The 16,724-nt window shown below is 43.1% G+C and overlaps 1 protein-coding gene across 6 annotated transcripts in view; it reads left to right on the top strand.

Moving 5' to 3' along the window:
* map3k22 (mitogen-activated protein kinase kinase kinase 22) overlaps positions 1–16,724 on the top strand; it is a 42,651-nt gene that overhangs the window by 19,637 nt on the left and 6,290 nt on the right. For 5 of the 6 annotated variants that reach the window (XM_082546269.1, XM_082546270.1, XM_082546271.1 and 2 more), the window contains exons 4-13: positions 1,868–1,977; positions 5,439–5,476; positions 9,343–9,442; positions 9,721–9,837; positions 10,049–10,163; positions 11,587–11,720; positions 12,276–12,349; positions 13,935–13,996; positions 15,392–15,463; positions 15,990–16,142. In XM_082546269.1, coding sequence (XP_082402395.1) covers positions 1,868–1,977; positions 5,439–5,476; positions 9,343–9,442; positions 9,721–9,837; positions 10,049–10,163; positions 11,587–11,720; positions 12,276–12,349; positions 13,935–13,996; positions 15,392–15,463; positions 15,990–16,142 — 975 coding nt within the window. The remainder of the gene's footprint in view (positions 1–1,867; positions 1,978–5,438; positions 5,477–9,342; positions 9,443–9,720; positions 9,838–10,048; positions 10,164–11,586; positions 11,721–12,275; positions 12,350–13,934; positions 13,997–15,391; positions 15,464–15,989; positions 16,143–16,724) is intronic. The other variant, XM_082546274.1, reaches the window with a different exon arrangement.

Here is a 16,724-nt window from a genome sequence, read left to right as displayed (position 1 = left end):
AGAAAATAAAAAAAAAATGAGATAAAACACACTTTTAATACATTCTTAACTCTGATATTTGGTTGATACAGACTGTGTCATCTGTTTTCACCATTAGCTTTTCCTGGCTAACATTAGCTAAAATTAGCTAGCTGCGTGTTTAGCGTCAATGAGCCCAGTTTGTGATTGAATATCTTGTCTACTTGGTTTGCATTTTAATAATATCCCACTACTGTTACCTTGTTTCATTTTAAAGGGCTGGTTGGTCGATACATCTTCCCTGTTCTCTCCCACTTGTCCAGGAGTCAGTAGGCGAGCTTCGTGCCATTGGGGTTTGTGTAGGTTTTATTGGTTAGTCTCTGTGAGCAACTACCTATGCAAATAGATACAACTGCAGCACCACAAAACCAGCATTAGTCAGTAGAGTTGGTCTGTCACGCTTCATAACTGACACTACAAGCCATAGGAGAAATAAATAGGCCCGTATATGTTGGGAAAGATAGCATGTCATTAAAGGTGCCATTAGTATTAATGGCTGTTGCTTTGTACTCATGTAATATGAACCATGAGAAAATTTACCGTACAGTAAGGTATACCAATTTGAATAAGAGTTACAGAGCGCTCGGTATGAGAGGAAAAACGAAAGGTAGTCTGACAGTGACGTGTAAACTGATGTTTATGCATGAGTGCATCCTGACCTCTGAGTGAACCTGGTGTACTGGCCTACTGTCTGAGAACAGCTGGCCACAAGAGCCGTACAGTAGGAGCAAGATCAAATGCCATCCCAGACCCCATCTGCTCCGTGTGTTACTATGACTCTAGCTTTCATTCCCTGTGGTCTTTTACACACACATATAGACATCTATTCTATTAAAGAATGCGGTTTTTCCTGCAGGTGCTGTTTGTATTGCACTGCACACACCCAGCACAGGTGTGTGTGTGTGCCTGCGTGTGCATTTTTTAAAAATTATTATCATGACTAGACCTTGGATATATCTGAGAGACAGGAAGAAGCTGAGGTCAGCGACCTCTTTCTTATACTGTAATCACCCAACTCGGATTCCATTAAAGGCTTTTAATGGTAAAAGATGACCGGATGCCCTTTTTTGTGAGCACATCAAAAAAGGTGAAGTGAGGAGTAGAAAACTGAGAATTGTTGGCTTTAATACCTTAAAGGTTATTTTAATGACACAAACGGATGTGGCACTTTAGTCCCAAAATATTTCATATTGAAACGTTTTCGACATTCTCTTTTACCGCGCAGTCGCTTTTTTATAACATTTGTAACTGAAGAAAGGCAGCCTTTATCTGAATTATGCTCCTGAAATATCTCCACTGATATATATGTATTAGACTGCTTAATAAACAAGCTGCAGGTGACCACGTCGCCCTTTTTGACAGGCGTGCATGAAGCCCATACACGTGTTCCATTATTAAAACAACTTTATCTTTTGTGGCTTTTCTATGCTTAAGTATAGCATTAAAGAATGGCCTGCATTGTTATGTTTACCCATATCATCAAAGCGAAAGACTTGAGTCACACATATCTCAGAGAAATATTAGGCAATATTTTTGTTTGTTTGTTTGTTTTATAGAGAGATAATTCTACCCTTATTAGGTATGTACCGAACATAAACTAGATTCTTCTCCATTAATGGAAACTCACACATGAAAACAGGAAGAGGCATGCCAGATGTTGCCTCACTGGCTCTTCTGAGCCGGAACAAACTAAAAACTAAGGTCATGCTAAATGTCAAAGAGCACTCGTGTGTGTGGCCAGTAAAGTCACCAATAAAGTGAGGTCATTTGAAACAGATAAGGTATTTCTGCTGTACTTCCTACATTTAAGCGCAGAGTGTAGCTGACACATTTCTTCTTTCTTCCTTAGACGACGAGGAGGCACTTAACTCCATCATGAAGGACTTAGCAGCCTTGGGCCGTTGTTACACCCAGCACAACAGCCACAAGCCCAAGAACCGAACCTTACTCTACAAACAGGTACTCGTCGCATCCACATGTGCTGTTTCTCCTTTTATACATTCAAAATTGTTGAAGTGCTGATTTGAATCTATAAGAACTTTTAAAATTGGCTGTAAAATGTGTCTAAATATCAATTTTTTTGTTTTTATTTTGATTGCTCTGTTGCCTGTGTAGTATGGGAATCAGTTTGCTTAGCCATATTTTAGTTAAAGAGCTGAGAGGATGTATAATGCTGCAGTATTTCTTTGGTTTAAAGCTGCCACACATCCTGCTTAGTTACACTACTTTAACCTTATCTGTCACTCTGTTTTTACTCAATACCTCAGCCCTGCTTCCTTTTTTTATTTTATTCACTGGAGTTTGAAGGTTGTGATCTAGTTTTGGAGATGATGAAACAAAAAAGCAGCATATTCACCGCCACAGCATGGTGCAAAAGTCTCAAGCCACTCCTCATTTCTTCATATTTTGCTTCCAAGGAGCCAGTCTTTGGATATCAGCTGCTTATTAAAAAAAAAACAAAAAAAAACCACAACTCCTTTTCAGTCCAGTGCATGACACTTTTCAGAGATTTGTTGTTTGTTTGTTCAGATATTAAACGCTGACCTATGAGTCATTCAAGCATAAAAAAAACGATGCCTAAGTCGAGGGATGACATCTTAGCGAAGGACTAATTTTAAATTGTGTCTTTAAGCGCTTTGTTATTTAAAGCCTGCCACACAAACACATTATTTGTTCACATTTCTTTAGTTGAATCTATGAAAAATGTCAAAGATGATGCAGTTTGGCAGACATAAAAAAATGATATTTTTGCAGAAACAACATGATCTCTGCATGGTGTGCAGCCTGTCCTTATAATAAATAGTCTTCTCAGAACTGATGGAACATATGAAGGCAGAAGAGTAATGTCAGATCCCTTTGCAGTTGCATCAGAAAGGGCATCAAGCATAAAAACTGTCAAATCAAACATGCAAAGCTGCCTGCTGTGGTGAACCCCTGTGAATAAGTGAGCAGCTAAAAGTAGCTTCTAGATTTTGATACTCTGTGCAGTGTTATCTGGAAAGCATCTGATTCTCAACAGCCAGGGAAGTGCCTAGAGGGGGACCCGGGGAGGCCTGAGCACTGCTAATCTTACAATACCCAACACTGTTGGGTTAGAGCATGGCCAGGATCACTAGTAATGTAGTTGAGTATATTTACATGTTAGTACATGTTTAATATACGTGCACTTAATTGAAATATTTCTATTTCATGTCACTTTCTGTTTTTACTCTTTAATTCCATTAACCCTTTACAGCTGATCGGAGCGGGCACGCTCTGTTTTGCGTAACTATTTTTAAATCCCAGTAGCACTGCAACCACGTAAGCTAGCGCAAAAATTTTTTTTGCATATGAAACCGGAGGAGTTGTACTTACATCTTATGCCATCAGCTTGTCCTAGGTCACGGTTTCCTTCCACATAAAGCTTTGCAAAAACTGCATAAAAAGCGCTTGCAGGAACAAAAACATAATATTCCAGAAACACGCTGTGCCGGTCCGATCAGCTGTTCATAACACTTCCTACGTTGGAATAGACGTCAGCGCGAACTTTTGCATTTCCGCCATTACCTGCCCGAAACCGGAAGTGACGTCATTTTCCCGGAAATGTAGTCTTTTTTACTATCAGGCCCTCAGAGCCTATACTCGTCTTTTTAAAAGTTATCTTTGACTTTATGACTTTCTGTGTCGTTTTTGGGATGCTTAGGACTCATATTGCACTGCTGGAAATAGTTTATTTTGATGCATATGCTGCTTTTTTGCAAATTTGCAGTATAATATTTATTTTCGTTTTTCCTGCAGTGTATAAAAATTGGTGTATTTCAAAAATAAAACTATGAAGACACTCAAAATAAATTTCCTGTGGTGGGAAACTATTTTGTGCAACTTTTTTGTATTTACAGTTTTGAGGGATAAGCCTCTTAAATTTCTCTAACTAGAAATATATGTTAAAAAAGCAAAAACGATTTTCAATTTTTTTTGTAGTTTATTGCACTTTTTTGCAATTTATGTAATTACTATGCACTTAATGAATACATATTATTAAAATCTGGGCTATAATGGTTGTATTGATGTATAGCAACTTGAAATGCTCCCAAAAATGGCTCCACAGCAGGTAAAAATATAATATAAGCTCTGGCGGACTTGGTTCTATGGTAGGTCTTAAAGGGTTAATTTCACTGTTAATTTTTCACAGTTTTTATTATTTTTCTAGTCTGATTTCTTCTGGCCCCTCCCTTCTTTGTTCTTAGTTAAAAGCATACCTGGATAGAAAAAACACACAACAAATAAGAGTCATGGATTGGCCTCCCCAGAGCCTATACGTCAACATTATTGAAGCACTGTGGGTTGATATTGAGAGAGGCAGCAAACATCCAAACAAGAGCTTTAAATGTCCTTCAAGAAGCCTGGAGAACTATTCCTGAAAACTACTTCAAGAAATTATATCAAAACTTGACTAAGAGAGTTCAGGCTGTGTTGAAGAATAAATGAGGTTGTACCAAATATTGATTTTTAAGCCCATTAGAAATGTATAAACTCTTATTTTTGCCTCATATAATATATTTCCATATATGCTGACATGTGAATAATGAAATTGCTGGACTAATCACGTTTTCCTAGCAGAACAAAAAGAAAGGAGGTTTGGCTCAAGACTTGTGCACAGCATTGTCTTTCAAGCGTCTTACAGACACCGTCCGTCAGATTGACAAAATCCTTTCTTGATGCTTGGTGGGCTTTTTATATATCTATCTATCTCTCTATCTATATATATCTATATAGAGATAGAGATAGTATTCCGTATTGGAGTATTCCATTCCAATAGTTTCCGGTATTATGTACATTTATGGCAGTTTAGAAACTAAACCAACACATTTTGGACAGCTTATCGTTCCCTTCAGTCACCTTGTGCCTCTCTGAAGTCATTTCCTCGTGTATCTTTGCGTGTCTGTGGAATGATAATTGGCGAATCCTCTTAAAGCAGCAATGTTTATGATGAGACATAAACAAACAGCGAGGAGCAGAGAGGGTTTCCGGCCGTCACGGTGCTGCTTTCCTCTGCGAGTTGTTGGGGTAAACCCTTACGTTTTTTCTTCCGCACCGATGTGATGACAGCGTTAGTGTAACACCGTTACCTCATGCAGACATGCAGGCTCCTCCAGATTCCTGCTCCCATTGGCAATGACTACGAATAGAAAACAAAGATTTGTCGGGCCATCGTCAGTGTTGAAGGATAATGTTGTCTTTGTGCTGTAGAACAAAATCCGCAGCAAATCCAGCAACGTGGATATAAAACATGTATCATCATAATGCTTTTTGTCACCTCAATTCCTGGTCCAGCTTATCGTTTTCATTTATTAGGCAGGCCAAATCCCACAGACAACTATGAATCATTTTAACTTTCCACTTCCATAACTCCCCTCTGTTGTTATTTTTCCTCTCAACAGGATTTAAGAGTCAAGCTGGAGCATGAGAGAGAAAAACGGTATGTTTGAACCTCTGTATTGTTTTTTCTGCTCTTCTGTCCAAGCCTTTACTCTGTGCTTCGGATCTTTTTTGTGTGTTATGCTTTGCCATGCCTGGGACTTTGTGTCTAGAGGAAATCACAGTTACATGCCAGAGGAGCATAAAGAGAGGGAAAATTTCTACTTTGACATTTAGCCGAGGCCTTATGTTTCAGGCTCGGATGGGCTGTTTAAGAGGGAGGAGAGGGGGGAAAAAAGAGAAGAGGGTCAGAGAGAGAGGGAGATCAAAAAGATGCAGCGAGAGCCAAACGTTTGAGTACAATGCGCAGACTTCCAGGCACACCCCAAATTAATGCTTCATCTTGCGCGTTTTCTCCTGCTTTCCCTCCACATTTTTCAGTCACGAGACATTTGTACTCGCTCACACGGCCAGCTTTTCACTTACTCAAGAGGCAGAGCTGGTTACTCAAACTGTTTGGAGACAGTCTAGCAAGCAGTTTTTTGTTTTTTTTGCCTCATAGTTTGTTTACCCAATGGGATGTTTAAAAAAGAGAGAGAGAGAATTTCTGACACTTGGTGTTGGTCTTCATTTTGTCCGCACTGGGATCCCAGCTCTGTCATGCCACGCACGGATGCTAAGTTGGGTCTCGCAGCTCTGGAGGAGGTCCACTGGTTCCACTGGCAGACTCTGACACTCTAAAACAGGGGTCCCCAATCCCAGTCCACGAGGGCTGGTGTCCCTGCAGGTTTTAGATGTGTTCTTGATCCATCACAGCTGATTTAAATGGATAAATTACCGTCTCAACTGTCTTGAAGTTCTCCAGAAGCCTGGTAATGAACTAATCATGTGATTCAGGTGTGTTGACATCTAAAACCTGCAGGGACACCGGCCCTCGTGGACTGGGATTCTGGACCCCTGGTCTAAAACTTTACTCAGGAGCCCGCAGAGACTGAACTGAAGTGACAAACACGATATGTTCTGTTAACACTGGAGGGAAACTGACCAGAACCTACTGCAATAATTGCCTCGATTCATCAGAATATAGACGAGGGGAACGGGCATCGGTTCAGCGATACTGTGATAAGAAAGCCACAGGCTCAGAGGAGTGGGAAAGAGAAGGAAAGCGGCGTGCTCGGCCAGCAGAGCACTGCTTCACACTGGGCCTTTTCACTTTTTCACAGCCCTAATTGGCTACTGCTGAGGAAGAGACGAGTTTTTCATGTTCCTGTCTCTGTGCTTCTGCGCCCCCCCCCCCCCCCCCCCCTCCGCCTCGTCTCGCAGTCTTCCCTTTCTCACGAGCTCCCTTCACTCCACACTGCTCTCTCAGAAAAGACAGCCAACAGCTCACTTTAGAAGATGCCATTCATAGACTTGAAAGGAAAATCTCTTTTTTATTTAATGATTTTTTTCTTTCATCCGCTTTGTCGATTCACACCCTCGTCGACCTCTTTCCAGAACAGAAAAGGATCGAAATCACATTAAAACCTGTGTAACTTAAATATTTATTTAACGCAGCTTTAATCAATATTTCTGTATATTAACAGGGGATCGGGTAACTCGAGGTATGCGACAGTGAAAAGGGTCACTCGGAGAGACAAACCCTCTGAGAATTATTAACAGGCTACAGTCAACACCAGCTCTGCAGAGCGTTGCAGGATCTTTCAGCTCACTGTTTTGGTTTTCCACATCAGGTGGTCTTAAAAGCATGACTCGATGAAAGCTAATGTTGCGTTTATGACTAATAGCTGTGGGTTTTTTATTTAAATAAAATAAAAAAGCAGTTTTGCGATTGTGAACTGATTATTTAAAGTAGGGATGTCAAAGTCATTTTACATTGTAATTCATGTACATCCTACTTTGATTTTAAGAGGGCGGGATCAATGAAACAAAGTGATAAATGTGTGATAAAACTGTCTCTGGAGTCACTGTAGAAAAAAAAAAATAATATAAAAGCTGTAAATATTTTTTTTTCATTTAATTGCTACTTAATTATTGTGGTGTAATATGAATTGCAGTAGGAGATTTGTATTATAAGAGTAGGTGTAAAACTGTTAAAAGTTCTTATATTCCAGAAGGACGGATTGAAGTCTCTTTTTGGAACGATTGTGGCCCTCGGGCCTCATGTTGAATACCCCTGGTTTAGAGTTAGCAAAACCTTTTTTTCCTTAGTTTAAGCCTCTAAACGGGGCTTAAACTGCAAATACTCTCAGCTAAGTAAGAAAGCAAAGCCTAAAAAAAAATATAACCCTCATAAAAAATTCAGTGAATGGAAACTGAACTGCATTTCTTCGATCTCGATCTAAAATCTCTTTCAGCACAGACCCTACGAGCCGGCTTATTAGATTAGAAGAAGAAAGAAAATAATCTGAACTTCCTTTCATACTCGAGCAGCTACTATCAAGACGATCTGACTGCACAGATCTAATCCCAGGCTGTGCGGTGAATAGCATTATATTTGAGGGTCCTCTACCTAACTCGAGGTATCAGGAGTCCCTGAGTCAGGATGATCGTGTTGTCCGTCCACAGTGGAATCGGATCCGATGGTCTCTCTCTCTCTTTTCATTGGCAAGCACTGAAGGTTTGGGGCAGGAAATAAGAGCTGTAGAGCGACTCGCTCTCCCCCCTACCTCAAGGTCTACAGCCAGAGAGAGAGAGCGGGAACAGAGCCAAACCTTTTTTTTTCTCTTAGTGTTTATATTATTGTGATTTTTTTTTTTTTTTTTTTTTTTTTCTCCACGAGACAAAAGGGAAAGAGAGTGCGCTGGGACGTGTGAAAGCATTCTTCCAACTCTGCAAACCTCTGCGACTGAGTGTGTCCGCATGCAGAGGAAGAAAAGCCATATCTTTTGGAGCCGCATCCTTGTACAAGCCCCCCAAACCCCCGTCCCCACATCCCTCCAGCTCTTTATCGCACACATCATCACCAAATCTAAACAGAGACGAGGAGTGTTTAGCTGTGCCGCCGCTTGCCTCTGATCTGCAGCCTCCCCCCTTTTCCCAGAATCCATCCAAATGAGGGAACCAATGAGCGGTCATTAAGATAGGCAAAGCTTTGGCCTCTGATGAGGAAGTGATGGGATAAAAACGACTCCCTTTTATCAGGATACTATAAAGAGATAGTAGCGCTGCAGATTCTTCAGAAGCAGAGAGTGAGGTGGGGGTAGATGGTGGTGTTGGGGGGAGGACAGGACAGGAGTCTCTCTGCTTCTCTCTCTGCTTTATTTTCTCAGGCTGCCCCCCCCTTTATTTTCTCTCACAGACGTCTGTAAATATCTCCATGTCTCTGTATCTTTCACTCTGTCACTCTTTAAAAGACGAGGGAAAGACACACATCCTGCTGCTTTTGCTGCCGCTCCAGATTTTTCCCCCCCTTTCCTCTCAGGAAGTTTCCCATCTGCCTTTGTGCTGGCTTAGCGGAGAGGCCCAATGGTGTTGAAACAGTGGCCGATGCACACACTGATTGGGAAGCACACTCATGCATGTAAAGTTTTACAAACACACATGCGTCTCATATACACACTCACAACAAGACTTTTGCTGATAAGGTCGGTCTCGGACGGGAATACACGTAAGCATACAGTAGATAAGCACAGACATGCAAGTGGAGAGTATGTCTGCACTTTCTGTTTTCACTGCACTGATTAATGCCCTCTTAGCATCTCGGTGGCTCGGCTCACTCCTCTCCTCGACCCTGCTGACCCCCCGTCCGTTTATCTTCTGTTTCCCGCTGCTGTAAAGTAAATGAAAACGGGTTCTTAGAGATTTATCAGGTGCAAGCTAATGCTACAAACCAGTAGCCAGCAGGCTGTCAGCTCAGCTGCAGCCAGACACAACATGACCGTCTTTCTCCCACCTCTGACCCGGCTGGCCTTCTCCTTTTTCCAGAATCATCCTGTTTCAGAGGCCGCTGAAGATCAAAGAGCTGCTGCAGAAAGTGACCGAGGCCTTTGGCCAGCAGATGGACATGTTCTTCATGGAGAAAGAGGTAAGAGAATGACTCGTGTAGCTGGCGTGTTACAGTTTTATCTGTTGTTTTTCGTGACAATCCTCCAGTATGCACTGCAGTACGCGTGTCCTCGAAGTGGCGTTACGTTTGTTTTCTCAAGCTGTCAAGATCCAAGAAAAGCTTTGTTTATTTACATGTTTTTTGTTTTTTATTGTGAAACCCTTGATGTCATACATGTGCTGCTGCATTCACGTGCTCTTGTTGCTGAACAATAGAGAATTGAAGCTCATGTGCTGTGTGCTTTCTTGTCCTATCAGCTGCTGCTGCCCCTGAAGACGCAGGAGGACCTGGATCAGGCGGTGCTGACGCTGGGCTGCAGTTCGGGGACCAATGGGCTGCTCAGGATACTGCTAAAGACTCCTAAAAACAACCATGTGAGTTTTTAAGATGCTCACTTTTGTGCAGTTAGTGGGAACAAAGGTGAATGAAGTCATCCTTTTTAGTTTTTTGGTTTTTTTTGCAAAATGAGGAAACAAATTGCTTCCACACACGGTGATGTAACTGAACAATGAGGTAATGCTGTCCTCCCTTCCTCTGCTGAGCCGATTCCCTTTTTTCACTCTCTCCTACTTCCTGTGTTTCCAGTACCTACAGGTGAACAGCAGGGACAAACAGAGCGAGATGAAGTCATCGAGGTCACTGGGAGATTTGAAGGGCTCCTTGCTAAAGGGCTCAGAGAGGGTGCGCAAACACTCAACAGGTGAGCTTCCATGTTTTAAAAAAAGTGTTTTTATGCTGTTTTTATTAGTTGTTAAATGTGAGAGGAGGCAGAAAAGCACTCTGCTGATGCAAAGGTTTCTCAGTCATGTGCTAAAGCCTCAAGGATGACGTATCAGTGTCACCTGACGATGCAGACGGCCGTCAAAGTCGCAGGAATGTTAATGGAAAAGATGGGGCGCATGCTTTATCGGAGTAGAAAATGCAAACCGGAGGTGAAAGCAGCCAAGGACTTGTCATGTCAAAGCAAGGACAAACTCCTGCACTCATGCTAAGCAACTGTCTGGCCGCTGTCTTTGGCCTGTTAGCTTTTTGTCATGTTAACTGTGACCATACTTGGATGTAATATGTATAAATATATAGTAGCTTTAGTATTCAAAGCACATGCATGAGAGCAGTTTCTGTCTTCTCATCTAAAACTGTGCACAAAAAAAAAACCTTTTCTTGTCACGTCACACTTTGTAGTCCCCCCCCTCCTCGTCCCCAGGCATGTTTGGTTTATTTTAATATCAGCTCTGTCCAGAAAGGTCAGCGTCTCGGTCGTATCTCGGCCTCAGACACGCTCAGAATCAAACCGGTGCTCGCTCCTGCCATCACGTTTGCATCTTTGCATAGCAGCTGTGATCGCTCTTGCGAGCCTATCTTCGTCATGTGGCCGCAAGCGCATAAATCGTCCAGAATTATCGGCCCTCCATCAGTTTTTCTCCCTGCCAGCGAGGCACGAGTGCGAGACGAGGCGAGCGGGCCGAGATAGGAGCGCGGGGAGTAGCGGCAGATGAGAGGTGACGGGAGAACGGTCACGGTGTACGGCTGAGTGAAGACGAGATGTGAACCCGGGTACCTCGATGACGTATGGGAGCAGACTGTGGCGTCAGGGGGAAAGAGGCAGAAAAGCTGAACAGTCGAGACAAAGCGGTTGTAATTTGCAGCCTTCAGTCAAACAACAAGACTTTGATCGTATTTCCAACGCTTCTATTCGTCTTAGTGCCTTTTAGCCTCTCTGCGCTGTTTCAGTATTCCTGTCAGCCCAGTCTGCGATAGTTTCAGTAGATCTTTTTACCGTGACAAGGACGAGCGCTCAGTCTCCGCCGCAGCTCAGCCAGGAGAGCATTCGTCACAGTAATTGAGGTTAGAGGTGGCGGCAGTGTAGTTTAGTAAATCATTTCTCGCAGTCCTGGCACTGCTGAACTCGTACCCATGAATAACACTGTGACGCCGTTTTCTCCCCTCTGTCCCTCGTTCCCATCTCTTCATCTTCCCGCACTCCCTCCACTTCTCAATTTCTCCTCTCGCTCTCATTTACCTCCCCCCTTCCACCTTTTGCATTACTCATCCGCTCAACTTTAATTGTTTCATTCCCCTCTCTTTTATTGGCCGCCCCTGGTGCTTCTTTTCGTCACTTTCAGGTTCCCTCCACACAGGTCGGACGTCCCCGCCGCCAGGCAGCGTCCCTGAGGAGCAGCAGCAGATCGCCCGCCAGGGCTCCTACACCAGCATCCACAGTGAAGGGGAGTTCATCCCAGAAAACCCAGACCAAAGTGTAAGAGTCCATCAGCCGAATAAATGCTTTATGCATTGTTGCTTCTTGAAAAAGTTTGAATAGACTTCAGAAAAAAGATCTTTTTGATGTCTTTGGCAGGTTGACATTTATTCAACCAAATGTAGTTAATTTATTGTAGTTAATGCACTGAAATGGCCAATATTGGCTGTTTTCATAGATTCTTTTCCCATATAATATTTTGAGTTCTTGACTGGAAGGCTGAACTCTTGGGCAGAACTGTGTTTTTGTCGAGATTTAATCGTCTGAACAGTCTTCGGTGATTCATTGTTTACTCTGCTCGTATACTGGATTGCCCTGTATTGTTAGCAGCAGCAGAAGTACTAGCACTAATTTGATTTTACAAGGCTATATAGCCACATATAACATTTCTGTGCAGTATTTAAAGAGGATGTCAGACATTATTCAAACCCCTTCAAATTCTTAAGACGTGAGACAGTAACAAGCACAACTCCACCCGCACTGCTTGGTATGCTCTCTCCTGTATGATTGCATGCTCCGTGACCCTCGGTCTCCTTGTGTTATTGTATCTGTCAGATGTTGGATCCCTTTGGGAGTGCAGACAACTCGCTGTCGAGCAGCTGTCAGTCAATAGATCAAGCACTGGACAGGTGAGTCATCATGGAGCGGGTGATTTATAGCCCTCGTCGTTGTGGATTTATACAGTGGCTACTCAAGAACGTGCACTGTTTTCAGCCGATATAGCTGATAGCAGGCTTGAATTCTTTCTTCTTCTTTAATTTTTTTTGTTTGTTTTAAACCAGTGTGCTCAAAGTTTACTGCAGCTTTTTTTTTCTCATGTGGTTTGTCATCCATGTGCATTACTAGAGTCACACATTTAAGAAAATGCATGACTAGTCATGCACATTGGGGAGTGTGTGTGATAAAGGTTATTTTCTGTAGCAGCACTAAACATATTGTTACGATAAACACCTCATTTGTGGGTTATGTGTTGATGTCAGAGGCTTAAAAGTGTTCCCCAGATGTCTGCAGAAAGTCGGTAGATTCTTTAAGTTCCTGCTGTTCCCTAAACGTCTTAAGTTCAGGCTATCAGTAGGAGCTGCAATTTATTGATGTTGCCTAAATGGCTCACATGCTGGTGATTGGTGTGATCAGCTGTTAAGTAGATGGGACGAGGTTGTCAGCCACACATAAACTGACAGATACAGATTCCTTCATTAATCTGTAATATATATATATGTGTACACGTCCTTGTGAGACATGGTTTGTATCACAGAGTGCTTGTGTACACACTTGGATGTGAGCGCCTGTGTTGCAACAGCCAGAGGCTTTTAGCAAAGTTTGTAAATGTGCTAAAGACCAGCGTAGCTTCCCTGCGACCCTTCCTCCGCTTGTCTGTGTGGAAAAGGAATCGGGTCACTTTGCTGTTGCCATAGCGACAGAACTCTTATCTGGACGCCTGGATTCCTCCGTTATCACGAGAGAGAGTGCGTGAGAGACAGACAGAAACAGAGACTGAGTGGGAGATGTGAGAGAGTGAGCAAGCAACATGCTGGAAAAACTGAGCCAGAAAATGAAAAGTGGCGAAAGAGTGAGAGTAGAGTGGGAAAGGCTGAGGAGAGAAAAGAGTGAATTTGAATCAAAGGGAGAATAAAAGTGAGCAAGCGTGGAGCTGACAGAGAGAGAGCAGGACGGAAACAGTTCTACCTGCACGAGGCTTATCAGGGCTCCAGGCTGCAGAACAATGGCAGGAAACGAGTGCATGGAACTTTTCCCTGCGAACGGGCATGCGTGCCCCTTATCCAGGGGTCTCGTGGCCCCGCGCCGCCCTGCGGTCAACAGAGACGTCACTCTCTGTCGGTTCGTCGGGACGGGGCTTGTTGGAAATGTCCAGGGAGGGAGAGAGGTTGGATGCACATACAGACATTTAGTGACATATGTTATATTGCTGCTAGTTCAGTGGCGAGCAGTTTGACTTTGTGAGTCCACAAATCTTCCTAGAGCTCAACTTTTCAAATTTTGCCACTTTGTTGTTTTACATCAGCTGTGAGTGACAGGAAGATAGTTTGAATACTAAAGCCATTCCCTGCGTTTTGTGCCGCTTTGCAGTCGAGCCCCATTCTGATGTATCAGGCCAGCAGCTGTAGCCAGACTTTGTTTGAAGATAAGGGGAAATTAGCAACTAAAAGAGCAAAAAAATTTTCAACTTTCCCTTCATGCTTTCTGTCATTTCAGCCCTCCTTACTCACAGAACACCCGTGACAATAATTACCTGAACCTTAACTTCGAATACAAAGGTAAGAGGGGACAAATCTTGCAGCAGTTTCTCTCCAATTCTAAAAATGTCTTTTTCTCAGCCCCCAGCTGCCAAACAAAGAGAGGTATAAAAAGCGTGTTCGTTATTTGGAGGCTTTGTCTGTTCTTACTTTTTGCTGTGGTTCTTATAGCTCCACATTCAGTTTTACAGGAGAGGCTCTTGCTTATCTAGAGTGTTTCCCCTTGAAGAGAATGCTAATGAAAGTGGAGATTATATTATTTTAGGGCTGTATCTGTAAAATGAACAATGGGTTGTGGTGAATCTCGGCTGCGTTTCTTAAGTTTGATGAGGCGGTGAAGTAAGATAGTACTGCGTCTCTTCCTTTGCTATCTTCCATACACTCCCCCTGTACAGACCCCTTTATTCACTGCCTTTTTCTGTTTTACCTCATCCCATCTTAATAGATGTTGCTGCCCTGCCGCAGCATGATCACTTCCCCTCTCTTCTCAATGGCCCCCTGCTCATCTCGTCTCTGTCCCTGGGGTCCCGGTCTGTCCTCTTTTCCTTCAGAAGGCAGATCAAATGAAGCAGGATGAGAGATAAAGCCAAACTAGCCTCCGTGAACAGAGAAGCTGCATTGGCTCTCTCAATCTGGCCATTTCTCTTTCCCCTTTCAGCTCCCCCCATGCTGTAAATGAAAAAAAGAGAGTTCTGCACATTGTCTGTGCCGATGAGGGAACGTCATACTGTAGCTGCAGCAGAACTTGAAGACCCACTTGGGTACACAAGCACGTGCTTGCACACACACGCACCACCCTCCCAGATGTAAAGCTGTGTGGCCCTTCTGCTGAGGGCTACAGTATTTGTTTACCATTCCCTGTGAGTAGATTTTTCCTCTCCATCCCACTCTGCCAAACACAAAAAATAACTCCGGTATCCATGGGATACAGCCACAAAAACAGCATGAGGGGAGGCAGTCATCTGACAGAACAGCTGCTTTCAATTCCAAGTGGCTCCGCTCCTCTCCGTTTATTGTGTGTTTGCTGTGTGAGGGGGGAGAGTGTCAGTGCTCTCATGCGTCAGCCCCCCCACACCCCACCTTTAGTTACTGCTCCACTGTTCAGAGCTAATGCTAAGCTAGCGCACGCAAGCTGCTTTCAGTTTCCGCATTGGCTTCAGGGAGGCGGCCCCGTTCAGCGTGCAAAGAGCCGCGTTCCATTCTGCTGCTTCACAGCTGGATTTGACACATCAGGGATGAGCAAAAATGGGAATGCAGTGTCTTGAGTGCCCGTCCAAGCATTTAAACCGCCATTATTAGACTTAAAAAGTGGATCCAGAAGCATTGTTTCTGTCATTTGGGTGCAATGCGAGACTAATTGTTGAGGCTTTATTTTACTTGCTGACACCTCTCTCTGCCTCAATCCTCTCTTTTCAGGTCGTCATGGAAAAGGAGGGACTTTCCCACGCCAGTTCCAATTGCCAAATCGCAGCAAGGATTACGGAGATAGTAAGAAACCAGCTTTGCTTAAACAATTACAACAGCGCTGTTACACAGAAATAACAACAGAACATGTCTATAGAACAACACGGACACAGACCACTCTTTGTCCTGCAGTGTGGTCACAGTCTTCTAACTTCAGATGCATATTTCTTACTTTCAAACAAGATATTTTGAAATATTATCCTCTTTTAGAGAGTTTCTTTGCACCTCGTGGAGATTTATTACACTGCTGGCTCGCTGTTTCAGGCAGCTGCTAGTAATTGCTTACTCAGAGGCTAACCTTGGCTAGCAGTGATTTACGTTTCCCTGCGGTGAACCCAAGCTTGTATAAAAACACAGCGCCCTGCTTCCTGTCTGAAGGGAAGTGGGATGGAGTGGCGAAAGGCAGTCTGCTCTGGCTGGCCTCACGTTTCGGCCAAGAGCAGACTTTATGCACTGCACCTGTGAAGTTAACTGTGTGAAAACAGATTCACAATGCAATCAAGAGTAAAGTGTATGACAAGTCTGATTATGTTCGTTTATGTGTTTTCAGGACGTAGGACACTTCCGCGGAGCTTCATGCCGCAGGAGAATCTTTTTCAGCTGGTTCCCTCCAGCCGCACTCGAAGCTATAATGGAGACAGCACGCTGCAGTACAGCGATCTGCGCTCACTGGGCAAAAGCTCCCAGCGAGGTACAGCCAAGTGTAAGTGATTCACTTGAAATCTTTTGAAACAGGGGGAACGTGTGCTCGACACTGTAAAATAATCTGTAATAGTTGTGTGTTTGGCTCATGTGACCAATTGCTATCGATGACCTCAATATAAATACAAAAAATGGACACGGGCAATCCAACTGTTAGTGGACATGTGCTGATCATTCGCTTGATTAAATATTAGGCATTTAATCTTTGAAAACTAAGCAGCTACTTAAAAAAAAAAAATACTGTACTTGCATTCTCGATCGCATAAAACAGAGAAAAGCAGAAACCCCTCACAGCAGAGAGGCTGAAACTGGAGTATTTTAGTGTGAAAGTGACTGAAAAATGTGAGAAAAATAGCTTCCACATAATTATGTGTTGACTAAACTGTTGATTTGCGGTGTTGTTCACTTCCACTTTGATCAGATGGTTCCTAATTTAAACAGAGGAATGACTGATTTCAATGATTCAAGATAAAACTTTTGCAGTTCCACTATTTCAGGGTTGTATCTTCCTTCTACAGATGCATTGTAATGTATAATATATATCAATGAGGATAGATGTAATGCACAGTCGTACTGTATGTCA

This window comes from Aulonocara stuartgranti, assembly GCF_965226115.1.
Source record: "Aulonocara stuartgranti genome assembly, chromosome: 9".
In the NCBI taxonomy this organism is placed as follows: Eukaryota; Metazoa; Chordata; class Actinopteri; order Cichliformes; family Cichlidae; genus Aulonocara; species Aulonocara stuartgranti.
The sequence above is the reverse complement of the archived record's forward strand: the minus strand, read 5'-3'. Positions and strand labels throughout refer to the sequence as shown.